This window comes from Echiichthys vipera (assembly GCF_963691815.1).
Source record: "Echiichthys vipera genome assembly, chromosome: 2".
In the NCBI taxonomy this organism is placed as follows: Eukaryota; Metazoa; Chordata; class Actinopteri; order Perciformes; family Trachinidae; genus Echiichthys; species Echiichthys vipera.
In genome coordinates, this window is record NC_139827.1 from 15,925,983 (window position 1) to 15,946,192 (window position 20,210).

Genomic DNA, 20,210 nt, shown 5'->3' on the forward strand with positions numbered 1-20,210 from the left:
CATGCATTTATGTAGGCAACTCTGGCAAAGCGTCATATTTAAATGAAAGGAAATCTTCATGTTATCCCACGGAGTAGTACAGACATAATGTGCTTCTAACTCAAAGAGCCTCCCCAGAACAGTGTTGTCTGTTACAGCAGTATTTTAATGGTGTAATGAGATGTTCAACACTTACACATGGGTGTTGATATTGGGTAAAGATAAATAATTTGTTCGCCTGTTCACATATTTTTGGCCAAATAAAGATACCAAGACATGTCTAGATCTACACCTCCTTTAACATTTCTTCCAACTTCAGTCTTGTGGGCTTACTGCTTTTTTGAATTCTTTTAATTATTTGTATAGAGATATGATTCCAGATGCTCTCAATAGTGATTGTAAATTCTGAAATGTACCTATGTAAATGCAGCATGTACCTGGACAAGAATGGGTTATTTTAATGTCAGGTCAAATCTTTTTATTGGTTGAAACAGCATTTACATTACAATGGTAGCTAAGACATCAGCAGTGTATACGTGGAAATGAGAAGAAATTAACGTAATTGATAAATCAATCAATTCATGAGACAGAATTACTGTCAATACCATTTTTTTATTGCTGTTTATGTTGACTACATCTCATTGGATAGCCCTACTGATTCAAAATTTAAGAGCTACAATAAATGGGTTTGTGACAACTTTTACAGCTTAATGTACTGTTAAATTTAAAAAGAAAATCTAGAATGGCATGAGCACCTATGTATAAAGCCAGAGTGAAATGATTTGTGAAGCTAAACAAGACACAAATCAGCAGGTATTGGTAAATAAGTTAATATTGCTCATAGTGCTCACCATTTATTTTTAAGTTAGGAAGACCGTTTACAACCATATAAAAGGTGTATAGCAGACTGAGAAGCAACAGACTTACCGTGACTAACGAAAAAAGTGAGAAATTAAAAAAAAACATCTCCCACTGCATTAAAACAAAATTATTACATTGACAAAATATTACCAAAATGCTAACCTGGCCTGTGTACCATACAAAGCATTGTGCTATATCATATTTCTAATAGGACACTGAAGCAATTACATGTTCTTCCATGATAAAACTGTAAAAAATTGTTTTCATAGTATCAATCTGAAAAACAGTGGTGAGTGGCACATGAATACAAATTATCACTATATAATTACAACATTTACAAGTCAATATGTCAGACAAGGACATAGAATGTACCGTCAAAAAACTATGTAAATCTATAGCAACATCGTCTTGAAAAATGTCCTCAAAAGGCACAGACAGAAGAAAATGTGAACCATGCAAAGGGAAACATTGTTTTTTTGTGCAAGGAAGCAAAACTCAAGTTTAGAATAATGACATAATACAGCAGATTGAAATTGTCTCCCCTCCCCGAACAATGCTTTCCTCATTACAGTACTGGATACTGTACGTGTGTTACAACTTATTACCATTTAAAGTCAAAAATCCTTTTTGGCCTGACAGGAAGTGAAATATCCAGTTGTACATTCACGATATTTACAGTATTAGGGAGTTTCAGAAGGCTTTAAAAACAATCTACAACCTGTAGGCTTTAATGAGATTGCTAATCCATTTTTTTCTGTACCAAAAGGTCTCCTGTGCGTGCTCACATACAATTTCTGCGTTGATTTCACTGAGCATAGAGAGGTGATTCAGTAAACCATGTTACGATGGCTTCCAGTCACTCCAACGTAAATCCACCACACACCCTGTACATTCATATCCTTACATTTCTGTGCAACATCATTGGGTCTATTGCTAGCAACAATGTACCTTCTCAAGCCAATGCGGTGCTAGCATGTAGCAGCCATGGAAGTTACAGTTAAAAGACACTCCTTGGTTGCAGCTTCTGCTCCATAAAGTGACACTCTACTACTCATCTGAACCAACTAAGGGCCACTTCTCAGTGAAAAAGATTCACTATTGGACTGATTGACACTGCAAGTGCTGCTGCAAGGTTACTGGAAGACATGTTCTCAAGAATAAAAAAAAATTCACCTTCAATTTACCATCACCCACTTCACTAAATCCCTCTTTTACTTGCATACATGGTCCATCATCTGACACCTTAATTCTTTAGGGGAAGAGATGCTTTACTTCAAATCATCTGCTTCCCTTGTAGTTATTGGGCTTCTTATTGTTTTCTTTCTCTGACCACTTTTGACACTTTTCTCTCTCCTATCTTAACACATGCCTGTTCAAAATAGCTCAACAGACAACTTGACTGGTTTGCCTTCATGCCTGAGGGTCGGGTTTACAGTCTTGCCAGCTTGTTCATCTGTCTCACTGTATTTTCCTAAAACATCATTGCAAACTGTCTATCTGTTGATAAAAGAGCTAAATTACACCAGGATACAGTAGAACCCACATCAGGTTTGTGACATTGTTCCAGTTTTTAAGCCAAATTACATACGGTATGTCCAGTGTACCACATCCAGCAACTTCCTCAAGCCTCAAAGCAAGTTGAGCGCAGGATATTCCTGGGAAGAAATAGCCTGTTTTGTCATATGAGATCAAAGATATGACAGTAGCTACAGTTCAAAGAATAGATAGCGAACATAAAAACAGAGCAGGGGAGATCAAGTTGAAGAGTCTCAGTCGTATGACCCGCAGTCAGAGAGCAATGCCTGGTTGAGAAAACTCCCTTTAGTTCAACACAGAATCCCATTATGGAAGTTCTTTCCCCACCATAAACAGCAGGGGGCAATGCATGTCTATTTATATGTTCCAGTTTGTAAGACTAGCTCTGGTTCTCTCTGCTTTCCTGTACAGATACCCGACTTGGGTTGCAGGTTCTGATCGAACAACTGGAATGATCTTCTCCCGAGACCGGGAACGAGTCTCATCCCAGTTGAGTCACTGCTAGTCGCCTTTGATCTCCAGGATGGAGGGGTTGTGGTCCAGGATGGACAAGATGATTTTGTCCATGTACTGTCGCAGACGTATGTTGATTTCTTCCTGCTCCTTCAGGGCTTCCATTAACTGGGGAGAGAGACGTACATCAAACAGTTGAAAAAGTTAAAAAGCATTACTACAGAAGAGTTTCTTACTTTTACTAAGACTATTTGTGCAGCTAGAATACTCTGTACTAATAATTGGCTACATACAAATCATTTTTAATGGGAACACCTGCAATAATAAGGCACATGAATTGTTATATTATGCTTCTGAGGGCTGTGATTAACAATTATTTTCATTTAAAAAAAAGTGAAATGCTTTCTAGATCAATCAATCAATAATTTGGTCAATAATGTCACAAAATACTAAACAATGCCCATCACAATTTCCTAAAGCCTCAGGTGCTGTCATCAAATAGCTTGTTTTGTCCAATCAACAGCCCTAAACACTGACAAAAAAACTCTTTCTTACACATAAAACAAAGAAAAGCTGCAAAATCTCACATTACAGAAGGTGTATTTTTTCAATTTTGTTTTATTAATGACTTTAACCATGGATTGATTATGAACATAGTTGCAAATTAATTGTCTAAGGACCTATTAATTAATCGATCAGTCCACTAATTGTTTTAGCTGCTATTGGTACAGATAGTATAGTGCTCAGTTATTCTATTTTAAGTAGGGGTGCACTGATACTGATACCAATATTGGGCCGATACGGACTCAAATACCTGGATTGGGTATCTGTGATAATGAGGCAGATCTATTCAATTACATTCTTTATTATTCATTTTTCAATAATGAATCATTATTTTTTTATCTAGGTATTTATTTGTTACATTTTGTTTTACAAAGTTGGGAAACCAATGTTTAAGGCAAGCTAGTTTCTGCCTTGTACATAAAACAATGATCCCAGTTACTTCCACACAGTGAGGCATACAGCTCATAAATTAAAGAAAATCAAATTCATTTGAGAAGCTCGTAGTTTGCAGAACAGGCAAAAATGACAATACAGGCAGAGAAGCGTTAAATAATAGTACCGAACAGTACAAAACGAACAGTGTGTATATGTTTCTCATTTTACCTGGTCTCTGGAGGCATTTTCTATTTCCGCAGCTAAAGACTGGGCCTTGGTCTGTGTGGCAAACAGGGTCTTGGCTTCATATAGACTGAGGCTGAGGATCTGACCGTTAAGCTCGTCGTTCTGCTCCTTCAGCTTCTGGTTCTCCTAAAAATACAGAATCAGGGAGGGAAGGACATAGAGGAGAAAGAGAGACTGAGATGAGTATCTGAAATGCACAATCAGTGTATCAGCGGTGACGATGCTTTTTAAAAAATGGTCGCTACTGAAGCCTCACTCAAACCATAAGACCTAACACTTCAGTTGGTACCTCATCCAGCAGCAAACACAGCAATCTATTTTGGCAACACCTACAGAACAATACTAGGGTTATGCGTGTTACAGAACGAACTGCTCCCCTGCTTTGTCTGGTGTGTTATGAAAGCTCCATGATTATGTTGCCTTTTGAGTGCTGACAGGAGGTCAGTTTGCTTTTCCCTCACTCTATTAGTGAGGGAATCGCAGCGCTGACCCCAATTCAGTTTGGGCAATGTTCACTCTACTCCAGATGTGATTAGTTGTTAATCGGGAGGTCACAGAAGCAATTTTACCATCAGACCGGGACGGAGCCGAGCCCCAGATAACACCAGGTGCTGGAATTCAGGGGGAAGAAAGTCCTGGGACACAAATCGCTGCACACACACACACACACATACAGACATTTACAGAAGTGCAGGACATATAGTAAGATAGTGAGCTAATCCTCATGGATGTCACAGGGCAGCGCCTCTCAAATTAGAGAATTTGTCCACATAATTTGTCCAATCATGGACAGTCAAACTGAATTGTTATAACTCTGAAAATGCCGAAAGAAGCTCAGGATAAGAAGTTGATATATTGAGAGAGAAAGACATAAAAAAGTATCTGCAGACTGAAGCAGCAATAAAACCATTATAATAATTGCCCTTCCTGCTTGCCTGCACTTAGTGTGACAGGTTTGGTCCGAGGCTACATCGGGACATGGGCTTTATCATCTTAGTCCCTGATAAGATACACACACTGTACAAATCAGCACTTATAACTGACTGGCTATGCATCACTTACGCTTTGCTTCAAGGCTTGGTGGTTTTAGTAATTGCTGCATTTTGTAATGCCTTTTCTGTTGGCTTAGGAACTTTGAAGCATCATTTCTCATGCAAATCATCACATGTCATGAAAATGACAAATAAGACAGGTTTCTATGCAACTTCATCATCTACCTTTCTTAGTCTTATAAGAGAGACCTGTAAAACACTCTCATCTACTCCTCTGGCCTCTGATATTTACTTTGCACCACATCTGTACACTTTGCAGGACTGGAAACAGTAACTCTGTGTGACATTTAAGTCTGGCAGGCAGATCACTTGAGCCAAATGTCACAGTATCTGGGACTACAGAAACCAAAGAATAGAGAAAATATACAGAGCACATGTCCTCTGTAGCTAGTATTAAACTGCGATGAAGCAAGGTTTAGCTCCTTTACCAAACCAAATAAGTACAACATGTAGAGTACGGTGCTGCTGTGACTGACAGTGATCGTTACCAGCCCCTAACCACACTGGTAATGTATGATAATGTATTCTGCCTAAACCCACCCTGTTTCACTTTGAGCCACTTAGCATCTGCACCCATGAAAGTAACAGAAGTGTGGCTTGATTTATTATATCAGCACACTTTATGTTCCTCCTGGAAGTACACAAAACAATTTATAGTGTTAAATGGAAATGAATATGCTTCCTGTAAGAGCAAGGTTAAGTGCAAGTGAGTTCAGCAGGGATAAATACAACTCAAATAGCTCATCTGGATCACTGTACAGGTGCTGTACATTGGACCAAATTACAAGGCTCTAATTTGGCCACTGTGCATGTAATTGTTGTCCTTAGAAATAAACTTGAGTTTGTGTTCATCTGGACAATTACAAAGTTGCAAATTCTTGAAGGTACTTTGCATTTCACTTGGATTTTTCTCTGTCAAAAGAAACCAAAACAAAGTTTACAGACTGATTTGGACCAGAGCAAATAAACATGATGCTCAGTCATGTTAAATGGTGGAAAATATCAATTTTACAAGCTCATGAAAAATAAGATGAGCCTGTACGCCGTCATTTTGAAAATCAAGAATAAGAATACAAGTAATTTGTTCAATGATTGAAATAAATAAAAACTGGTAAACTAAAATGCTGCTTTAAAAGAAAAAAAACAATCATTATGAATATTCTGTAAGAGATCAAATATTCATATATACTGTATATAATAGGCAGCATTCAGTCTGTCCACATACAGGTTTTCTAAAATCAATGTATAAGCGTTTTATGATCATCTCCGTATCATAAAGCACACTCAGCAGCTCCAGTACTCACTGAGCTGACTGTCCATAACAAAGACATTTGAACAGAATCGTTCATCAGTACCTGCTTGAGCCTCTTGACCTCGTGCTCTAGCTCCACCTCCCTGGTCCTGGTGTTGAAGTCTGCCAGCCCAGAGGAAGAGCTGCGACTGCGGCCAGGCCTCTCTGTCTCCAGCTTGAAGAGCTGTAAATGCTCCAGCTCTCGGCGCAGGTCTTCTATCAGCTACACAAGGACAAATGAATAATGTTATATAATGCCAGTGCAGTATTTTGTAGCTGTAGGTGTATGAGGCAGCATTATTGCAGTGAGCGAGAGAGGAGTTACAGAGAAGAAACAGAGTGAACAGTATAACACACATCCCACGCATGTGTCTGGTTGCAAAAATAGTCCATCCCACCTCCTGCATGGCTTCCTTTTCTCTCTGGAACTGCTGCCTGTTCTGTCTGAGTTTGTCCATCATTTTCTTGTAGAGGTCCATCTCATCCTTCAGCCGTAAACTGGTGTCCTCCAGCTTGTCTGTCATCCTTTGCTTCTCCTAAGGAAAGACAGACATCCACAAACAGTTACAGTTTTTGTTTTTTGTCAAATTTGCCTGAATTTTTTTAATTTGCTGTGTTGGGGACGTTTCTGGGCGTCAACCTTTATAAAAAAAAACCCGTAGAGACCAGGTGCCAGATCACAAAGATGCATTCAAAAGGAAGCTACGGCGCAGTCCAACAATTTAGCATTCATTTTATTGAATTAGCACAGCTAAAAACAAGATAAAAATCAGTGCAGCAGGAATGAGAGACATTGTCATTTTTATTCCACATGTTCTTCTTCTTTGTCGAATCTGCATTACCCACAATACAACTGTAACTGCTGGCAGTTCGGTTGGAGATTCAGGTGTGTTAGGCTAGTAGCAGCTAATGTAGCCTTGAGTTGCTAGTCTCAAGGAGAGATGTACTTGTAGTCTTCAGACCGAAATGATGCTGGCTCAAATTATATCACGTGAGTCAATTTATCAAACTTCCTGCAGCTCTCTCTGGAGCCACAAAAGTCTTTTCACTACTTTTGCATATAATAGCAGAACTCTGTAAACCTGTAAACGGTGCAAACGGTGTTCACCTCATGTAAAAATAAGGGCAGAGAAAAGAAAAGACAAACAAAATTAAATAAAGAAAACATACAAAGAAAGAAAAAAGTATATATGGTTTACCTCGTCCAGTTTCTCAGTCTGTGATTTGAGCCGGCACATGTTAAGACCCATCTCACTGTTCTCCTCCTCCAACAGCTTAACTCTAAAAACACAAACTTGTATACATTAGCTTACTTTTATATATAAACAGAGTGTTTCTTAGTCAGCTAAGGCATCGATTTAAGCAAACATCCACAGTATATGCTGTAGCTGCAGAGGCAACGGACTAACCCCAGGAGGAATCTGTGAGCTCTGTTTAGCATACAGTTTTACATTCTGCATGTTCTTGGAACATGCAGGCACGTCAATGTCCATATCCTGGGGATTTAAGAGCCCCTGGATAATGTCTAGTTTTTTCTAATTTAAAATTCACACATTTGCATATAAAAAAAAGAATGTGTAGTATGTGTGTCTGCTAGATTTTTGCGTGTTTCTCACCGGTTGGTCAGCAGCTCTATCTGTGTGTTCTTGTCTCTCTCCATCTTGCTGTAGGACTCTCTGTGTCGTTTTAGCCCCTCCTGGCGATTTTGTTCTGCTCGCGTCTCCTGGTCTTTCAGCTGCTCCTCGAGCTCGTGAACCCTGAGATGATGAACATATCACACAAAATTAATTCAATGCAGTATCATAACTGAGCTGTTGGTTTAAATCAGTGAATACTAAATTACTGATACACTTGGCTGCATTCTGGAAAAAAAAACAGTCTTTATGAAACTGATCTGGGGCCTCATTTATAAAGCTTGCTGCACACAAAAACCTTGCGTAGACAGGCAGAAATGTGTAGTAATATGTGCGGTGGCAAAAGTTGGTATTTATAGAAAAAATTATTTGCGGAGAAGCGTACATATTCCCACGCAAACTATCACCCATGAGTAGAGCTCCCGCAAAGTTTTTCCGACTCGGGAATCAGCGACACTCGATGGAAACACTATGAAATACAGCTCAGTCAGCAGAAAAAATACACACATTAACTATAAAATAACTGGCAGCAATGTATTTCACACTGTATAAAGTCTAGCTGTAGTTGTGGATAGGCTATACTTATATAGGACTATACTGTTGGCACACAGTTAAGATGCAGTTTTACATAATTATCAAGTCTACATGTTTTTAATAACATGTTAAACTGAATTTGAGAACTGCATACATCAGCAGGTGTGGCCATTTTTGCGGTGCTCAACCTCCTTAACAAGCGCCTCCATTTCCTTCTTGGAGAACCTTGCTTTTTCCACCTTCTTCTGTGTCATTTTCCTCATGTCAGTAAATGTAACGTCCTCATTAAGATAGCGTCCATATTCATGAGATATTTAACACATGCAATTCAAGGTGGATAGTGGGAGGAAAAGTGGGATGACAAGGGGCGGAGATCATTCCTGCACATTCATGGTTTTGTGGGAACTCAATGTTTTGGGAAGGATTCTACTTACAGTTTTAAAAATGAGGCCCCTGGTCATTTATCTGTTCTAAAATAAATCTAAAAGCCAGATTTCTGACTCCTACCTATGTACTAGATGTGTGTTCTCCTGCTTCAGCTTGGACTTGAGATCACCGTTCATCAGAATCTCATGCTCCAGTTCTGCCACCTTCTTCTCCAGAGAACTTACCTAATAAAAACAGAGACAGTTACTTAAACACGAATGTGCACCATAAACATAATAAAATGTCATTCACTCACTCGCTCACTCACTCATCTTCAACCGCTTATCTGGGTTGGGTCGCGGGGGCAGCAGCTCTAGCAGGGGAACCCAAACTTCCCTTTCCTGGGCCACATTAACCAGTTCTAACTGGGGGATCCCGAGGCGTTCCCAGGCCAGTGTGGAGATAAAATCTCTCCAAATCTCTCCCGAGGCCTCCTCCCAGCTGGACGACATCCTCACCCGAACCACCTCAACTGGCTCCTTTCAAGGCAAAGGAGCAGCGGCTCTACTCCGAGGTATGACCGTAGGTGAGGGTAGGAACGAAGATTGACCAGTAGATCGAGAGCTTTGCCTGCCGGCTCAGCTCTCTTTTCGTCACAGCGGTGCGGTTGAGCGACTGCAATGCCGCCCCCGCTGCTCCGATTCTCCGGCCAAACTCACGCTCCATCATCCCCTCCCTCGTGAACAAGATCCCGAGGTACTTGAACTCCTTCACTTGGGGTATGGACTCTTTCTCTACCCGCAGTAAGCAATCCAACGGTTTCCTGCTGGGAGCCATGGCATGGCCTCAGATTTAGATTTAGGGATTTAAGATTGTGTATGCTGAAAATTGCTGTCCAGTACGACGATTACGAAATGTCCTCCAACAAAACAAGAAATACCACTTTGGCACTGAATAAAAACACTGTCCAGACTTCCTAAAAGTAATTATGAAACTTCCAAGGTTTTAAAGCCTCAAAAATAATAACCCCTCTCCTAGAATTTGCAGACGTAAGAGTAATCCTGACAGGGTTATTCCTATAAATTAGCATTCTGAATGTAAGCGGTGCAACCACCAGGAACAACTCTTTAGTCTGTGATTTTAGTGCCAAGAGCATAAAAGATGCTGAAGGTGAGATATATTTAATCTTTTTTATGAGTTTTCAGTAGTCACACTGAAACAGGAAGGGTTATTATAACTTCCCACAAACATTTGGTTAGTGCTTAAAAGAGGTCTGCTGACAAAGATCAACATATGGACAAACAGAACTGCGCACACACACACACACACAAAAAAACACAGACACGGAAATGACAAGCGCATTCATACCTTCTCATTGATGTCAACGTCACAGGAGTCGATACTGTCTCGGAAAAGGTCTTCCGTGCTGCCGTTCCTGCTGCTCAAGTTGCTGTTGTGAAGCAGCTGCCTGCTCAAACACAAACAGACATACAGACTTAAAGAATCTGCCCTGAATAGATCCAGGTGAGGACCAGCTGGTTCTTGGTGGGTTTTTTTCTGTGTGTTTGTGAGAGAGAGTGAGAGAGAGAGAGAGTGTGAAAGGAAGTGTACTCCACTCTGCAGTGATCCTACTTCAAGACTATAAGGGCAGCGTCAAGCAGAGAAGCTTGTGCAAACAGGATTTTAATGAACACGCACACACACACACGCGTATATCTGACTGTGTCAATCAAGTGTGACATTCATGCTGTCATGTGTCTACAGCTACTGTCTTTTTCCTCTGATGGAAATGACTTGAGAACAGATTCTGATCCATTACTGAGATTCGCAATATGGAGAGGACAGGAGGAAAGAGAAGAGATAAATTAAAACAAGAATTATGTATGTTTACATCCCTGTCTGTCCAGACTCATATAGTATACGTAGTGAAGACTTTGAAGGAATTCAACTAAAGGTATTAAGTGTATTTTTTGGCTGCACAGAAGATCTAGATCAGCAAAGTTTCAAGATTAATGTCATCACTTCAGTATCCGACCAAATGTCTACCCTTCTGTTCCTGAGTTATGGTGTTGGATAATGGACAGAAACATTATTTTGACGTTTGACCTTTTGGATATAAAATGTCACCAATTCATCATTTTATCCTGTTAAAAATTCGTGTGAAATGTTGTGTAAGAATTCTTGAGTATGGATAAAAAAAAAAAAATGTTTTGTAAGATCACAGTGGTTCGGTTCTAATTAGTTCCTTGAGTCAAAGTGGACATTTGTGCCAAATTTGAAGAAAATCCCTGCAGGGGTTCCTGAGATATCACATTCACAAGAATGGGAGAGACGTACAGCGGTGCAGATGAACCAGTAAACATAATGCCACCGGCCCCGGCTGTTGCTGACGCGGAGACATAAAGACAGGAAACAGGAAGGAGATAGAATAGAGGAACAGATGGAGAGAGCACTAAAGTGGAAATAAGAATCAAACCAGACAGAGAGGACAGTAGAAGGAACAAGACGAGAGCGCCAAACCTTATATTGAATACATAGATCAGGTCTGACAGGCCATTTTCACTCTGTCGCTATAACTCAGTTACTGTGGGGTGAGATAGGACAAAAGCTGATACAAAACATTTCATCACTCAGTACAGACTAACAGGCCATGAAGAGGGATACATTGGAGGGATGACACTGAAAAACCTGATGTCCAAAGTATTTTTTCTTAACTCACGTCTGGATTCAGATAAGATTAATTCCATCTAGATGTCATGTGATTCTCTGAATAACCAGTTACTAATTAACTGGCTGTTAGAGCGCAATGGTCGGTTAGCTTAGTGATAACTTATCTTGCTGTGTGTGTGTGTGTGTGTGTGTGTGTGTGTGTGTGTGTGTGTGTGTGTGTGTGTGTGTGTGTGTGTGTGTGTGTGTGTGTGTGTGTGTGTGTGTGTGTGTGTGTGTGTGTGTGTGTGTGTGTGTGTGTGTGTGTGTGTGTGCCTATGTCAACAAATAGAGCAAACACGTGCAGCACAGGCCGTATACTGCATAAACACACAGAGTACAAGTGAGTGACCTTCCCTGTAGACACACTCAGAAGTACACTAACACACACACACACACACACACACACACACACACACTCACACAGACCAGTGGCTTACCTTCCAAAAGCAGTGCTGGAGATTTTCCTGTTGGGGCTACATAGGGAAAAGCAAAATAACAGATTTTTATTACAATGAATTGCCATGGATACGTCTAGACTCACAGCTCAACAATGCACTGGAATTAACTGCTGATGGCAATTAAGATTTGGCTTTTCATTATGACAAACATGCAGGCAAGAGATAGAGAAAGAAACACCGAAGGACATGTCCATGATAACACAATTTGACTGGTTCAGTGAGTGGGGGTTTGCCCACAAAAAAAGCCCACAGAAAAGTCTGTGCCGGGTTTCATATCTGATTAACAAAAATTAGCAAACTTACTGCAGGGCCATCCAAATGATAGTTGATATGAAAGTAATGCTATCACCAACTCCCGGTAAGGCTTAATTACAGTAAGAGACAGCAGGAGCACTGTGCAGTAAAGGTGGTTTCTATTCTATTAAAACAAATTTCCTGTGCCAATACAGAAATGCTCGGTGTTGCATCCACGTGAAACAGCTTTCTGTGTTTCTATCCATGTCAAAACAAATTTGTTGTTAGCTGATTTGAGGGGGGGTGAAGGGGGTTGACATCCCCCCTCTCCATCCCCTAGTGCAGGGGCAGAGGGGTTGTTTAGATGAAGATGTTAGTCGAGTCTGCCTGACTCAGTGATTCTTGATCTGACTGAGGTTTGTGCAAGTTAGAATCTATGGCCCGGATCATGGCTCTGAAATATCAGTAGCCTTATCTGCGTCTTGATAAATCCATGGGGCTGTCCGTGGCGCTGAAGCAGCAGAAGGATTTTAAATTATAACTTTTTCCGTCCATCAGTTTCATCTCGGATCTATAAAATTAACTATATTTTTTACATTGTTCTGAAAAAATACAGAAACAAAATCATTCATGTGGCAGTTTGATAGTAGAAATTAAATAAACGGGTCCGTCCCTATGTTGAAAATTAACAACTTGCCTACTGATTATGGGGGTTGTAGTCGATCATGCCATTTAAAAAGTGTTTTTCTCAAAATTCTGCTTCAACAGTACCGCAAACTGTGAAGAAGGTCAAAAAAGATTCATCTTAAATACATGTTGCTTTTTGTGGTACAATATCAAGATGCTTCAACAAGAAATAATTGTCAAGGGTGTTAAAAGTCCCTTGATCTTCCACTCAAGTTTTACAGGGAGTTATAATCCTGAGTGACAAAAGGATTCCCCTGCTGCGATTGTTTCACTTAACCCAATGTCCTCTTTGAAGAAGTCGAAGAGGCTAAAATGTAAAGAAGATTTATTACTGGCAGAATTTATCTTTAATCTTTCTTTCTATAATTATAAAATACTAATTAAAAAGACATTTTGAAGTTCTATCACTTTGTGTTTTTAAATGTTTTGAATTATAAGCAGTGCAGTTTTAAGGTTGTGCTACAAAACTTTAACTCTAACTTTAACAGTGAGATGTACTGCATGACAAAGAATATATTACATGAATACTTTAATAATATTTCTAATATTTGTTAATAAGAGCAAAAATTCAGTTTTTTTGTGAATGCATACATGTCTTCCCCTTCTATGCCCTGTTTTCAAATGAACCAAACCTAACCCACTAATTTCAGGAGTTTATTACCAATGCGTCACTGTGGCCAATTTAATTTGATTTGATTAATTGTGGTCCTTAAAATACTGTATGCTGCTTAGTGGCTCCTTCTTCTGTCTATTCTGAATCCCTTTGTTTTGCCTAAAATCCTTCAGTCTTTGGACTGATCTACATGGGGCAGTCATATTCATCCTTCTTCAAAATCCATTCCCACCACTATACTATTTAGTTGTTTCCATTCTTTGATTATTATTTCTTTCTGCCAAAACTCTACCAAATTTTTCATGTGGGGAGAGACGTGTTTGATTATAGAGCCATTTCTCTCTGGGGAGAAATCCTGCAGAGTCAGCAGTTAGTCCGAGGAACACAGAAAAAAAGTGACTTCACAGTTCACACTATTTCAAAAACATTATTATACAACATTCAGTGCTCTCAAATAACTATGTGTCTGTGTGCACCTTTGTTTGCAGGTAGCCAGTGGAGCTATTAATGATCACCACATAGATTATGTTTCTAATAATAGATTTCCTATTACAATAGTTGATGAGGTAAGCACAGGAGTGACAGCCTTATATAACAATCAATTAGTGTGTGTGTGTGTGTGGCTGTGTGTGTGTGTGTGGGGTTGTGTGTGTGTGAGGGTGTGTGTGTGTGTGTGTGTGTGTGTGTGTGTGTGTGTGTGGCTGTGTGTGAGGGTGTGAGGGTTTGTGTGTGTGTGTGTGTGCCTGTGTGTGTGTGTGTGTGTGTGTGTGTGTGTGTGTGTGTGTGTGTGTGTGTGTGTGTGTGTGTGTGTGTGTGTGTGTGTGTGTGTGTATGTGTGTGTGTGTGTGTGTGTGTCCTACCTAGCCTTGAGGTTTTTGAGGCGAACCTCCAGGTCATTTAGCAGGTTGACCTTTTTACTGCACTGAGAACAGTAGACGTCCATCAGTTCTCCGGTGTAATGCTGATGCACCTTGCGAGGAGTCTGGCCCGCACTGCAAGCACACGCAGAGACACACCAACTTTTAATCTGCAGATACACTAAGAAGGAGTCTTTTTAAATTTAACTGGCTTTGATGACATGTACATCTGTGAACAATTGAGACACCATCTGAGAGTGTAGAGAAGTGAGGCTGATATAAAACCATGTAGCCGGTGCCAAGACAACTATAAAATTGATCAGGCTATCTTTCTTTCTTTTTTAGGATCCTCATTAGCACTAGCATAAGAACAGGATATTCTTCCTGGGGTCCACACACTTATAGTCAAACACACTTATACAGTACATCCTATATAGCCAGATGATCACAACAACCAGCTCATCTCATTGAATTAACAATTAAGCACAGGAGAGAAGAATTAATAGCAAACCTTTTTCGTCTTCATACAAATAAATAGTGTAAGTAAAATTTTCATGATAGGGGGTTTCACACAGAGTTACATTTTATTTCCATTTGTCATAGTTTTCCTTTTTTTTAAGATTCTCTTAAACAAGAAACATGAATACCACGTGACCACGGCTCTGTACGTGACTGTTCCACTATATAACGATAATTAATACTGAAACTGAAACAGAGAAGGTGATCTATGAGATGATCCATATATTCTGAGGAAAATTCTTTCTACAAAACAAACTCAGTGTGTGATAATTCACTTGGAGTGGATATTGAATCCAGAAATACAACTTTAAAAGCAGTCTTCACTTTTATTAGTTTATTGGGTTACAGTTTGATGGAAAGTTGCTGGCAGCCAAAAGAACGAGAAGCCACAATGCATCACATGAACCTGAAAACCTCTCCAATTGTGTTATAGTTGGAAACTATAACTTTAATTATTTTCTCCAAGCTTTCTGTCAAGTCAAAGTCAACACAGTACATTCTAAAATTCTCAACCCCCAAAACACCACATTCAAACTTCTTTACCATGCTGAGTGCGGGCCACATTTTGAAATTAAATCTCATCTCACGTCCATTTGGTGACTTTCTTCTGCTTGGTATGTGTGAAAGGAGCATGTAGCAGTATTGCCACTCTATCAGCCGGGAGACTTAATCCCATTAAACACAAGCCTTTGATGAATATTAATGTGGCCTTAAGAGCAAAAACTCCTAAGATACACTACACTATACACATTATGGATCAGGTAATAATTCTGCAGAGTGGAGCCTAGAGTCCATAATATTTAACAGAGTTAAAGCTACATACATTTTGTTTGACTTTTATTGTGGTTGTGACACATCGTAATCCATCTTGTCTCATAACAGTCTAACCAAGAGTTTCCCAAACTATTTCAGTTCAAGGGCCCAAAACAGAAATTCTGCATACCTCTGGACCCAAATTAAAAAAAAAAATACATCATGAATTCACACCATTAAGAGTGAGAGAATCTCAGAAGTCACTTTCATTGATACCTCAGACAGAGAGCATCAACATGTTTCTCAGCTCAAGGTTTGTGAGGGGGTGAACAGTCCACGTACTTTTCATTCTGCTGTCGTCCGGAACGATCCTTCAGTCTCAAGAACGGCTTCTTTCCACAAGCTGTCAGAGTCCTTAATACCCTGTTGCCCCCAAGCTCAACATAATAAGCGCAGACCCATGTTCTGTACCTTGTCTTGTATGTTTGTTCATTCGTTCAGTTTTTTGTTTTGCATCAGGAAAAGGGAAACACAATCTCATTCCTCTATATAATAAATGCACATGGGGATGGATGACAATAAAGTCTCTCTTATCTTATGAATTGATCATTTTGTTGGCTATAGTACACAATGTTTAGGTTCAGTGCGGATACCAATATTGTACTTTTACTTCAGTGCCTTACTCATCCCCCCCGCATTCAAAGATGTTGAATATTTCATTGTTTCTCTCTCTTACCTAGAGGGAACAGATGAGCCGAGGTCTGAGTTCCCGTTGGTCCGAGTCTCGTAGTCCGGGCAGGGGCTGCTGGGAATGTAGTCTGGTTCCTCCCCTTCTCCGTAGTCCTCAAACTGCTCCTCGTTCAGAGAAGCCGAGGAACGTGTCGATAGGTCAGAGGTCACTGAGACACTGGTCTGACCACACCTGAGGAAAAAGAGAGAGGATGGTATACTTACTTACACTCTGCCTTTATTATCTTCAGTTTGGGTGGTGAATTAAAACAAAAGGCACTCCGTAAGTAATGGTAGAAGGACATAATTTATTGTAGACTCAGATCTGATATAAGTATATTGTATTTTTATTGGAGTTTAGAGGATAAGAAGACTGGAAAAAGGAGCATCATAGAATGTGGAAGTAAGATTCAGAGACAGACAGTAAAGCAGTAAAAACATTTTTTTTAAAAAGATGGAACAAAGCTTACTTCTCCCCAGGGAAAAAAAGATCCCCCAGTGCGTCTTCCTTGTCTCCAGGCCTGATCGGCCCGTCTGAAGTGTCTGACCCTTGGGTGCTTTCCACAGCACTGTCTCTGTCTGATTCCCTCTCCCTGTTCTCGTCTGCCACCTCCTCCTCAGGCTCCTCCACCTCACCTGGGAACAGCTGGCACTCAGGGTCAGGATAGGCCCGCGTGCACATGATGACCGGACAAAGCCGCTCCTCCTCACCACCCTGGGGAATGATGTGAAGAGAGGCAAAGACATTTTTTTATAAAGAAAATACGTCACATTCGGAGGTGTAGTATTCCTCCTTTCCCAAAAGACGACTTTCTGGAATAGGCCTAAACATGGGATATGACGTGAAGCACAGAGTTGGGCATACAGCTTGTTTCTGTGATCAGCTGTTTCCTGCTTTTAAAACTCCCAGCTGCGGGTCGCACAACAGTTCAAGTCAACACCTCCACCCAAGTCACACCTGTGCCTTACATGGTTATTGAGCTGCCACATTAGGGTGCTAAATCAGGCGATATACCTTGTGCTGTCTGAATTTGCGGACTAGGCCAAATTACTAACACCCATGGAAAGGGGGGGGGGGGGGTGGTTGCATACACACATATTTGCATAAATGGAGTTAGGTTTGAGGGCGGCTGTTTTTGTGATCACAGTGATGTTAAATTGACTCTTTCCATTAATAGCATTATTTCCATTACTAACAGTTTTCTATTGAACTAAATAAAATAATTTCAGATCTTTATATTCATGAATCCCCCTCTGTTCCTGTTTCTGTGTGAGTTTCTCTTAATTCTTTGTTCCCTGTTTAGGCTTATAATCTATTTCTTTAACCAATTGTTGTTGACATCTCTGTGGTATAATACTGGCTCAATCTATAAGGGTTAAGGCAATGCTGCATAGACAATGGAAGTCCTTTGGAATCCATTACGTAAAATGACATTTATTTGTTTTAGTTTTAAAAGAGCTGTTAACAAATCATGGCTGTTGCAATTATTAACAAGTGTGGATTGTGTGATAGGTTGGATTTCCCATCTAGTAAATTCCTTCACTGTGGGAATGGTCTTAGGTTAACATAGGGGGACTCGAGGGCTAAAAAAGGAGAAAGGGCAACAGGTCAAAGGTCAGAAGTCCCGCTCCATCAAGTTTCACTCTTCAACAACTCAAATCTTGGCTAATGCAACAAAGAACAAGGACTTATCTCAGCATGACTGAACTGCTGAAAGCGTGAAGGAGGAGGGCAGGCGAAGAGGTAATCAGTCGGGAGAGAGAGCAGGGTGAATAACAGGCTGGGTAGTGACTAACAGAAAGGCGGAGAGAGGGAGTTTAATAGGCATGGATGGCGGTACGGATGGTGTTGGAGAGGAAGAATAAGTATAGCAGAAACTAATATAGCTAACAAGTGAGGAGAAGAAAAAGAGGGCTTGAGGAACAAAGCCAAGAAGGAATGAAGAGGAATAAGCAGTACAGTGTAAGGGCAAGATTAGAGGGGACTGTGAAGATATAGGAGACACAGAGAGAAAAGTAGCTTGAGGACAGTCAGGTGGGTATTAGACAACACTGCAGACTAATAAATGTTTCAGACTGCTCTCTGTCTCTCTCACACACAAAACTCCGACTTCTGATCCTTTAAGCTCCTCTGATTTAGAGATCTTGAGTGAACAGCAGGTTTTTCCATCCCATCCAAGAGGTGTAACGTAACGTTACTATCTGTATCTATGTTGGTTTCATGCAATTGTTAGAAAATGTCCAGATTTTAAGTATGTAAACAAAATTACTAAATATTTTCTCCATGTTCCTAAATAATAATAAAACATGATTTGTATTTGAACCCTACCTTAAAACTTTTTTTTTTTAAAGTCTAGAAGGACTTGTGTCACTTTTAGAGAAAGCAATTGACAAAAATCTCTCTCGGCCATTTCACATGCACTTCTGAGATGGTCTGTAAATTATTAATATTACTGCAAAAAATGTTCATATCCGAATCATGTATTCCTATCTCATACCCAACCAAACACACACACAAACCTGCATGCCTGTGTACAACTACAGTATATTAAAAAGCACCCATTGAACTCATAAAATGAGGCTTTGTACTGTTACAAAGAAACACCAGGGGGTCTGGAGCTGTGTCACTAAGAATAAAACCAAGGGCATTCCTTAGACCTTTATTTGGGGCGAGGCAAGGCAATAGGCAGGCCCCTCCTCTCTACTCAACAACATCACAACAATTTAAAACAGTGAACAAGCTAACACAGCGGTGAAGTTTGACACCTGTTCTGAGGAAGAGAGAACAGGACATTTTTCAAATGCAGTTTTCGCTCAAGTTATATAAACAAATAATATTAGAAGAACTAGAGTCAATATACAGAACTCAAAAACAGGAAAATCCTGCTTATACAGTAAATTTACATTAACTGTAAGTTATCGCTTCATTAGCAAAGTAACATATTCTCTAGCAGATGCAGCGACAACATACAGCCATAATGAAATACAATTATTATCTATATAGTAATTAATACCTTCCTTTTTTGTTTACGCCTAGTAAAGGTTGTATTTATTTGTCTAAAAGAATTTAAAGAGATTTATTTTCCCCAATTCAGGTGAACGCGTGTTCACTCAAGTGACCAGAAACAGAAACAACAGACATTGAGCAGTTAGTCAGGTACTATTTTTGGGAAAACAGAAGTGCACGTGCCATCCTTTTGGCATCAATCAAAGCTTTTCTGACAGCTTCAGGCAAAGACACTGATGGACAGTAACATCCTACTTTGCACTTTGCCAATTGCTCTGATGAGGAAAGTGATGATCAAGGGAGGAGCTGTGTGTGAGTGTGTTTACAGTATGTACTATCTCTGTAAGAGCCTGCTCCAGAGCAGCCTGGGGGCTATAACTGCCAAAACATGAGCCTACAGAGTGTTTTGAGTTTCTAGATTCCCCAGAGCACAAACACAGCTGGCCTGCCAAACAGCGCCCAAACTGCCAGTGGCTTTGAACCAAAGACACCAAGATCTGCTGTGCTTTTAACTGCACCAGCTCTGCATGAAGCCTCAAGCGCTTTCACATCACCCTTTGGTCTAAGGAGGACTTTTATCACCATTAAATGTTTGCTTGGGCGAAATCAGGTCTGTCATTGATGATGTGTCATCAGTTTTCATCAGGCGAATGAATCTATGAGTGTCTGAGGTCTTTCTGTCTTTGGTAGTAACTAATGTATTAACACCTATTTTATACCTTAGTATATTTGATTTGCAGGATACAGTATAGC

General features: G+C 40.1%; 1 protein-coding gene across 1 annotated transcript in view; it reads right to left on the reverse strand.

Moving 5' to 3' along the window:
• Positions 1-451: 451 nt before the first annotated feature.
• rab11fip4b (RAB11 family interacting protein 4 (class II) b) overlaps positions 452-20,210 on the reverse strand; it is a 31,565-nt gene continuing 11,806 nt past the window's right edge. Inside the window, exons 2-13 of the mRNA XM_083922493.1 lie at positions 16,921-17,165; positions 16,458-16,643; positions 14,453-14,584; positions 12,038-12,073; positions 10,260-10,359; positions 9,033-9,136; positions 7,974-8,114; positions 7,557-7,638; positions 6,756-6,893; positions 6,422-6,580; positions 3,997-4,140; positions 452-2,997 (exon numbers count right to left, since the gene is read on the reverse strand). Coding sequence (XP_083778619.1) covers positions 2,878-2,997; positions 3,997-4,140; positions 6,422-6,580; positions 6,756-6,893; positions 7,557-7,638; positions 7,974-8,114; positions 9,033-9,136; positions 10,260-10,359; positions 12,038-12,073; positions 14,453-14,584; positions 16,458-16,643; positions 16,921-17,165 — 1,587 coding nt within the window. The 3' untranslated portion in view covers positions 452-2,877. The remainder of the gene's footprint in view (positions 2,998-3,996; positions 4,141-6,421; positions 6,581-6,755; positions 6,894-7,556; positions 7,639-7,973; positions 8,115-9,032; positions 9,137-10,259; positions 10,360-12,037; positions 12,074-14,452; positions 14,585-16,457; positions 16,644-16,920; positions 17,166-20,210) is intronic.